At 36.9% G+C, this 9,695-nt stretch overlaps 1 protein-coding gene across 1 annotated transcript; it reads right to left on the bottom strand.

Moving 5' to 3' along the window:
- Nucleotides 1-307: 307 nt before the first annotated feature.
- Nucleotides 308-9,467, bottom strand: LOC122303750 (E3 ubiquitin-protein ligase COP1-like). Its single transcript, XM_043115685.1, has 13 exons — nucleotides 8,940-9,467; nucleotides 8,606-8,683; nucleotides 7,831-7,986; nucleotides 7,063-7,422; nucleotides 6,402-6,559; nucleotides 6,216-6,281; nucleotides 5,529-5,607; nucleotides 4,887-5,042; nucleotides 4,686-4,784; nucleotides 2,546-2,650; nucleotides 1,778-1,957; nucleotides 931-1,041; nucleotides 308-828 (listed from the first exon to the last, which is right to left on the bottom strand). Exons 1-13 carry the CDS (start codon nucleotides 9,273-9,275, stop codon nucleotides 658-660), a joined length of 2,055 nt encoding a protein of 684 aa, XP_042971619.1. The 5' UTR covers nucleotides 9,276-9,467; the 3' UTR covers nucleotides 308-657.
- Nucleotides 9,468-9,695: the final 228 nt, after the last annotated feature.

Raw genomic sequence — 9,695 nt, 5'->3', positions numbered from 1 at the left:
AACGCTTCTAACGAGGCAAAACAATTAACACACGCAGACACAAATATTTTTTAAAGTTCTTGAGAAAGAAGACAACAAATAATATACACTTTACTATAATACATATTTGCCAGAATAAATACAAAACTAGTGGTCTCCAATGGACAACACAATCCCAAGTTTCGTTTCTCCTTGTAAGCGTGTACGTGTGTGTATGTATATAATGTCTCCACTTGTCGGCTTGATAATTTGGTTTTGGACATATGCTAGATATGCACATATAATGAACAGAAAAAATAAAAGAACTGCGTTCTACTTACATCGTTCATTTTCTAAGGACTGCATTTTATTTTCGAAGTTGCTCAAGAAACCATAATTTTCATATGAACAAAATTCAATCAGGGTTAACGTCAGTATGTGTGTTGGGGTGTGTGTGAGGGAGAGAGATTGAGAGTTTGGGCAAATACAAACTAAGCTGCACTGCCATGACCAACATATTATGAAATTTTACACAATCATGGGCCATGGCATCTTAAGGCTCTAAAGCCTTCCGATTACCAAATATAAATGATATATACAAAATTAAATTATATTGAACAATGGGAAATTAAACAGATCATTCCAGTTCAATTTCACCCTCGCTCTGTTCTAAGATATTCTCATCTTGCTTCTAAGTTATCAAGCCGCAAGAACTAGCACCTTGATGGTGCCCTGACTATTAGCAGTTAGCATGGTAGGGCTATCACTCTTCCAGCATACAGCACTAATGAAGTAAGACGCAACCTCATCATCAGCATCTTGCGAATCGGGAGAACTAAATTTATGCCAAGTCACGGGCCTGGAGATTTCCTGCAAAGTGGACACGTACAATTACTTCTTTAAGACACTTGGCTTCGTTACAAGGTTTACATATATGAATTGAGAATGAATTTTTCTTTCGATGTTACTAACCTTATGGTAGACATACACTTCATTTGTCTCACTGCCACATGCAATGTACTCGCTATTTACTGTCAGGCCCACAAAGTTTTTCTCATTTGTGTGGCCTCTGAAGGTACGAACCTGTAAACATAATTCCACAAGAGGAGCTTGACAACTTTTTCATTGTATCAATTCATGCAGTAAAAGAGAGAGCTTCCCAAAGTGAACTCGATAGAACGAGTAAAAAAAAAATGGTCTATTCCCCACTGAAATTAGTGCCTCTCAAGACATCGCATATGTACGCATAAAGGCATGCATGAATACAATAAAGATAGATATTCTCTTGAAGAACAGAAATTTCTGCACACCCCCTTGAATGGAAAAGCCAACATTCAGAACATCCAACAGTTATATTGAATTCCTAATCCAATGAAGTTGGGAAAAGATGACGAGTCATATATTTTCTTTTTCATTTATGTTCAATTAGTAGGTGCAACTTTTTTTATCGTACATTTAGGTTCAATTAGTATGTAATAACCAGAGTTAATATGGAAGTGGTAATAGAATTTTGGAAATGAAGGCAAAATGCTAAATCCAAAGCCATCTATGCTACAAAGTTGCACCTACTTTCTTTTTCTGTTTTAAGAAGTCTAAATGAATCTCTCTCTCTCTCTCTCTCTCTCTCTCTCTCTCTCTATATGTGTGTGTGTGCGCGCGCGGCTCTACACATATACTTTTATTTTATTTTTTTGATAAATAATATATATGTGTGTATACAAATATATACTTATGGATGCATTGGACTGAATCATAAGGTAATAACTGAAAATTAATGATGCACACTGCAACTACTTTGCTTCATTAATATATTACTCACTGGCAAGTTCTCCTTCACATCCCATAGCCGCAGTGTGCTGTCTGTAGAAGCAGAAGCAAGCTCATTATTTGACAAGAACTTCACATATGAAACGGCTTTCCTGTGCCCGCTGAACACATGGAGTGGATGACTGATGTTTCTTAAATCATAGTAGTGGATCTGATGATCTGCTGAACCAACCTACAAAAAATAAGGCAGAGTGTTTCATACTTGAAAGGTTCTATTGTCCCAAAGGACACCACACCACATATTAGAACATGTCCTTTCCATTGCACAGAGCTCTCTATGGCTGTTATACAAATAACAATAAGCAGAAAGTGGCATTCTTAAATACGGGACCAGAAATTGGAAAGTGGTTGTCAACAAATAACCTACAACTACAGCTTTGTACTGCTTTTTTTTGGGAGGGGAGAGGGGGGCGAAAGAAAGGGGGAGGGGGGGCGGGACGTCAATTTCCTACTGCTATCACAACATGAACAGAATATTTTGCCTGCCCCTTCACAATAAGCTTTTTCCAGAAAACAAACGCAAAAGTGGATGTCAAACAGCAGAAATTGTTCATGCATGTGAATGCAAGCAATTTTCCATGCGGATCAAATCAAAGAAAAGCTTTTAGGCATTAGAGAATGCAATGCAAACTGTCAGCAATGCTGAGCAAAGCACTAGTTCAGCTCCACGATAATTGATTATGAAAATCAAAGAGGATACACTGCACAATGAATCGGCACCATAAATTTGTGCCCAAAATGAAAAATGAAAGGCACATACCGCAATATAATTGCTAGATCCAGGATTATACTTGACACAGCATATATTTGCTTTCATGTCAATGTTAAGAACGCTAGCTTCCTGCTTTGTGCACCAAACTTTGACCTGCATTGTGTATCAGAAAATATACATCATAAGTTTAATCTAGTATGGAACTATTACCAAAGTTTTGAAATCCGTTCCGTTCACCATTTCGGTTGAAGCACTGGAATGGAATATTTCAATACCGGTACGTTTCGGTATACCGTTTCAAAATAGACATTAAATAGATAAATTATATATATAAAAACTATATTTCAAAATAATATCAATACAAATCTTAAAAATATACATACAGAGAAACTTAATAATACTTTTTAAAACAAATCTTAAAAATACATACATATATATATAAAACACATTTATTAATATATTTATTTTATTTTTAAAATCATAAACACATCGAGTTGACCTGATGCAGATTTTTTATAAAAATATTATAAATTTAACTTTTTCCCAATTTAGAGTTGGTGTCAGAATTTTAAAAATACTTATATATATATATATTATTATTAGACAAGATGGAGTTGCAGTAAGTGTTAGACATTGGTTAAAGTAAAAAGTGTTTTGGTTTGGCCAGAAGAGTCTCGCACGGAAAGTGTAGATGAGAAGATAGGATAGTTGACTAGGTAATAAAATTCCAGTTTTGTCCCTTATTCTTCAGCTTATTTATAGAAAAACCATTATTTTAACGTTTGATTTAATTTCGGACCAGAATTGACTGAAATTGGCCGGAACGGCCAGAATTTGACCCGAAAAGGATTAGGTGCCTACCCCTTGCCGGTTCTTGTTCCGGCATGAAAAATTCCGGCCATTCTGGCCAGAACGGAACAGTTTTTTAAACTTTGACTATTACGCTTACTTATAAGGAGTGGAAAGAAAAAAATAAACCATAAAGTATGCAATATTCTCATCTAATCCAGAATCCAACCTAGACAAATATGGCAACAAGTCTAATTTGGTAATGCTGATTCAAATTTCTCCCTGGACAGTAAGCCAAAGCTTCACAGTTTACCTCCAGCCAGGATTTGCTAATTAGGGTATAGATGACAAGAGTGCCAGGAATCAAGCCAGCCTTATGCTTCTCTGATGAGAGGCTACTATCCTCATGCCTCCCCATTCCATAAGCCATTACCCACAATAACCACAAAGTACATTTATAGCAATTGGAGGAAAATAGGAACCAACATTGGAAGTATGGATTTTACTTGTTTGAAAAAAAAAAGAACATCGGCAGTATGGACTATCGGTGAGGCTTATCCACAGAAATACAGTGAATAAAATCCTAAGAATAGATGCACTTTGAGCAAATTTCACCTAGTTTCCACCATAATGCTTTACTGTAGTGTGCAAAATTGGTACATTGGATAATTGATAACAAGAAATTGATGTCCACAAATCTAATACTATGTTGGGAACTTATACCAGATTCAAAGTCAAAATGTAATACCCTAAATTGAGAATATAATGGCAGTGAATGGGTTCCCATATTAATACAGACAGAGAAGTTCTTGTTAAGGGACTCCAATTGTAACATTAACCAGTCCTTTTGGAATATGTGGTACTTTCTTTGGGCCTTTAAAAATGATATCAGAGCCAATACCCAGCCAAAAGTGTGAGACTTGAGCTTATCATCTATAATAGAATGGCCTGACAACAAGGACAACAAGGATATGAGTGGGAGATTGTACACGCTGAATGGAGTATAGAAGAGTGATGAATGAGATCCCATGTTGTCTGGAACGGAGAAATTATTGCAGTTTGTAATGCTTCCAATAGGCTCTGATTATAACTTAACTAATCTTTTGGAGTAAGAGTAGATGTGGCTTAGATTTTACTTGGGTCATTACATAATGTCTCAAAAGAAGAATTCCAAAAAGGCAAATAAGCAAACTATTATTGGAGAATCCAGCTAGTACAGAAGCCCAAATAAAGGCAAAAACATGCAACCAATTTGGGATTTACCAACACCTTCAAATTTCAATACATTAATTTCTCATGCAAAAAGTGCATATCATATCCTTGATTGTCCCCTCTACTTAACAGATAGCTTAAGCATACCAAAAGACTCAGTCAAGAATAAAACTACAACAAATAGTACCTTATAATCATCACTACCGGATACAAGCATCGATGGTTCTGTACGCGAAAAATCAACACTCCACGCACGTTTTTCATGCTCTTCATACTCCATCACACTCTGCAAGGTTGATGCCAATGGGATAAAATCTTACCAAAATCAAAAGAAGGATACATTATTACTAGAACAAGATTATCTAAAGAAGATATCTCTAATCTTTACCTGTCGAGTGATTACATCCCAAACGGTCACAATTCCCTCATAATCACTACTGGCAATGTGGTTCTTAGTAAAATTGTTCCAACTCAGGCAGCTGAGTTTTGAACGAGTTGCCATCTCCACAACAGGATAGTGCATATCAGCAGGTTCATTCACAACCTTGAGAGCAATAGCTATAAATAGTCACCAAACAAGCTAAAGATAACAAATCATTACTTATATTTAAACTGAGACATCAGCAACAAAGCCCCAAACCAGTATCCATTGCCATTAAATGAACAACTCAATCAAAAAAACAAAAATCTCAATCAGTGAGGATTCATCAATATTTATGAGGCAAAACAACCAGAAATTCCACTTATAGCAAGCAGTATTTCATTTATTAGAAGGCATCTTCTAAATTGTTCGTCTTAAATAATAATGAAGAACAAAAATACAGATACAATATGTTCAATTTTTAACAATAATTATGAAAAAAATCATAGAATTTTGAGAAGGTAATGTCAGCCAACCAGCCCATTTTCTCTTCCCCATACTCCCTTGTATATTATCAATCATCCAGTCTGAGCCAACATTCTATCCCACTCAGGACCAATCATTATGAGCAGAAATACAAGAAATGGTAAATGGTGCTTGAGACCATACCGTGGAGAAGTCAAAAACCTTTATGCACCGGGATACTCCAGCAGTAGCAAACAGCTCATCGTCACGGTCAAATTCAATGCTGCAATGCAACACATTAATTCATAAATATTCAGAAGATCTAATAACCAATGAAAACAGTACACAACAAACAATGAGGTTACATAAGAAAAAAAAAAATCAAGAGTTACAAATCTTAATCAGTCACATATTAAATGCATGGCAAACCTACAAAGATCCCTGTAGTTATAATCCCCTATCTCCCACTCAATTGCAGGCCCTCACCATTTGCGATCAGACTTTTATTTCAACTTTATCTTGTCCTAGTAACATGGTAGCTCTTTTTCCCTTCACTAAAAGTTACAATTTCCCAACTACCTGAAGTGAATTATTCTATCATGTCAAAGATTAAAACAGGATTATGTGCTTTAAGATTGATTTGTGACAAGTTGGTTCACTGCTCCTCGTGTGTATGTGTGTCCCATGTGAAAAAAAAAATGATTTAATGGGGTTAGGGAGGAGCACACATTTTTCAGTAAATAACAGCTTAGCCCATTGTTTCAATTACTAATATTATTACAGACAAAAATTAATGCATGAGTTATTTTATGAGAATGGCCACAGAAAACGAGTTTATCATCCGTAACATTCAAATCTGAATGTCCTGCCATCATATGACAATTAACTCACCTTGATACTATATTCGCTGAGTGGACTAGATTACCATGTCTAAGTTCTGCAATGACCCTCAATCGACTGTTTCAGAAGATCAAAAGAAAAATGCAGATGAAAACTTAGTGGATAAAGATAAAACACGGAAGCACCAGCTAACTCTAAAAAGCACTGGTGTAAAGAAATTAAAGGTTCAAATCATACCTGTACCGCGTGAAGGTAGTCAAAACCGATTGGAAATCTGCAAGACCCTCATTATAACCCTCTCGGGGTATAATGCTTTTATCCTTCTCCTGCTGGTTCAGTGGTTTGTTTGCCAACTGACGTCTCTTTTGCAGGTAACACTCTTGTAGGTCACTGAACTGCAGCCAGAGAAGGAAACATGGGTGATTCTAGATAGAAGGAAAATAAAATTGTGGACATAGTTCTTCATCCTGGTAGGCTAATAACACCAAAGTACATTTCTACAAGAATTACCAAGAGCAGTTCATGAACATTTACCAAAACCCAAGTACTTAGGATATGATACTGATTAGAGTTAAGCAAGATTTTATACCAATTTTCTATCTTTCTACATAGTTTCTATATATAAAAAAAAAAAAAAATTACACCCAAGGAACTCCACCAAATCACAAGTATAAAAGATAGGACAACCCAAAGCAAGAATAAGGTTTCTGATAGTATTCAATTTGAAAACTAATGCCACAACAAGGTGTACTAAGTTTCTGGAGCTTTTTTCTTTTCAGCATTCACACATTAACATTGAAGCCAAAGATTAGAATTAAAGATTGGCAGGCACAATAATCATTCAAGATAAAGCAACCGGATTGTATTTCTACAGATGAAACCACACAACATTACGAACCTGAGCATGGACCCGCTTTTTTCTTGCTACAGATAAACCCGATTGGTTGATGTGCTGTGATTCTGAGCCACTCAAAGCATCCTTTCTCTGTAGCCCATGAGAGGTTACTTGAGACTTTCCATCTGCTTTCTTATTTTGGAGATTCCTTGTAGCCATCACTCCACGTGCAGTTAGAGAACTGGAGATAAGGTCACTGCTGTTCTTATCCATTGATGAAGACCGTGATTTTCTCGCACTAGAGTCATCATCTCCAAGCATATGCAGTTTGACAGAGTACCTGTCCCTCGCTCGATACAACTCCATTCTATGTCTCTCTACAGAAGTTATGTCCTCTTTAATAAACTGGAGATCAGATTGTACCTGCAAAGAAAACGAACTCCAATGATTTCAATGTCAAATAATGTGATTGTCTAAGTGAAGATTTATCAAAAACTGGTTAACCTAAGTACAGGCACACCTAACAAGTGAAGATTTGACATGTCCATTCGATATATCTAGCAATAACTACCACCAGCTTGTGGGGACAAACACACATTCATATAGCCTCCAGAATACATGATTTTTTTTTTTTTAATCAGTAAGAACTTTATTAAAAATAGGCATAGACAGGACATCTACAAGGGCAACACCTATGCATGAGTGTCTAAAGATACAAGGAAATCATGAACATTCATGGTCCAGAATACATGGTTGTGAAGATGCCGAAGCAAAAGTTAAGCAAAATCAAAGTAGGGTGTAAATAGAGGGCCCAGACTAGATAAAACAAACCTCATTCAACTCGTCCACTTTTTGGCGCCTCAAATGATGCAAGAAGGTCAGCAATATTTGCATATTTCTCTCAGCTTCTTCTTGTTCCATTTTCCTCTTCTTGTCTGCGAGGAGTGACAAAAGGCTATCTAGCTCCTTAATTGATACTTCACAACCCTGTCATGTACGTTTTTCAGAAAATTTCCAAAAAAAGCAATATAGTACAAGAAGCTTCGGTTTTGTCCACTACTGATTTTGAGCACGACGTTGGAAAGTACATTAATTTAATGGCATGGGGAAACACCAACAATACATACATAACATTATCGCTTTAGGTTCTTATAAACTTAGAAGTTTGAAAGATTAATTTAAAAATGCTCAAGTCACAAATAGCGCTATAAGAAAGGCCCTTATTCTCCTGTCAAAGCACTCCACTCTTGGCATAAAAAAAAATTACCAATCAGGTTGTCTTGGCTTGGAACGCATTGTGAATACATTCGATAGTCAATACAAACGTATTGGGAATACATTTTTACCAGTCGATTAAATTCACCACTCTCTGTTAGCTCTCTTGAAAGTAAAATTGGTGGTTTAACCTGGCATCAAGTTAACTAATCTTGAGTTCAAACCTGACTACCCTCTATTCCTCATGTATGCTTCCTCTTTACTCGGGCTGGTGCCCGTCAGTTTTATTGGTGAGATTGGATTTTAAATTTTCTAACTGAAGATTTAGGATCACAACATAAATAATAAATGTTGCTTTAATCGTAATATAACTAGTCCCACGAAATCTGACCTGCTGTAATGCGTGACGGAATTGTTCCACAGGAGAAGCGGTTCTGGATATTTGACGAGCAGAAGCCTTCTTCAGTAGCTACAAAATTGGGACACAGAAACCGTACAGCACAAATAAGCTGCATTTCCAAGTAGATCAACTTCAAGAAGAAAAAGTGTTCATTATTCTATGTTCCAACTCTCACAAGTAATCCCAAATTAACTACGATGTTAACAATAGAAATTAAACTAATTAGGTCCAGTCAATGGAGATTTCTCGTTAATTTGAAAACGTTTATTAATTTATTATGTTTGAGGCAATCGAGTGCTTAAACTAGAAACAAAAGAGAAAGAACCTTATCGAGCAAGAAGTTGGGGAATAACTGGTGGAGGGTGAGGTGGTGGGAGCAGCAGGGGCAGTCACTCTTGTTGCGGAGGTGTATGACGATGCACATATAGCAGAAGCTGTGACCGCACACGGTGAGGAACGCGTCCTTGATCGTTTGCATGCATATCGGACAAAGCAAGTCCTTATCCAGCTCCTCCGATCCCCAGCCCGAGCCTCCTTCTGGTTCTTCATCCGGATGCTGAGCCGCCGAGAAGGCCGATGGAGACGCCTTATGCTCCCGCTCCGGCTCCGGCTTCACCACGGCCGGGACTACAGGCCCCGTGCCCGTTGACACTTCCTCCATCGCTTTTCTTTCTCTCTTTCTTCTCTCTCTGCGTGAAATTTCCCTATCTGTGAAAACTCTCTCAGTGTACAGTTTCTTCGTTCATATGAAGTTGCAACAAGGGAAGAGTGGGACCTAGAACCGTAGTTTGTGAGGGTGAGAACGGAACACGCGACCTCATTCTCCCCTTAGTTGCTAACCGCCTTACCGGGGTTTGTGGTTTTTAGCCAGTTGGCGCAGCCACTGCTTTATTCCCTAACTTGAATTTTTTTTTTTTTTTTTTTTTTTCAAAATAAATAAAAAATAATAAAAATTTTATATAAATTTATTCTTCTTACTCTTTATCCATTTTACTAAAGATGACACTGTAGTCACAGCTCTCAACAACCACTGACAGCTACTTTTAGTGTAAAATTATGTTTTTTTTTTATATATTTATTT

This window comes from Carya illinoinensis, chromosome 3 (assembly GCF_018687715.1).
Source record: "Carya illinoinensis cultivar Pawnee chromosome 3, C.illinoinensisPawnee_v1, whole genome shotgun sequence".
In the NCBI taxonomy this organism is placed as follows: domain Eukaryota; kingdom Viridiplantae; phylum Streptophyta; class Magnoliopsida; order Fagales; family Juglandaceae; genus Carya; species Carya illinoinensis.
The sequence above is the reverse complement of the archived record's forward strand: the minus strand, read 5'-3'. Positions and strand labels throughout refer to the sequence as shown.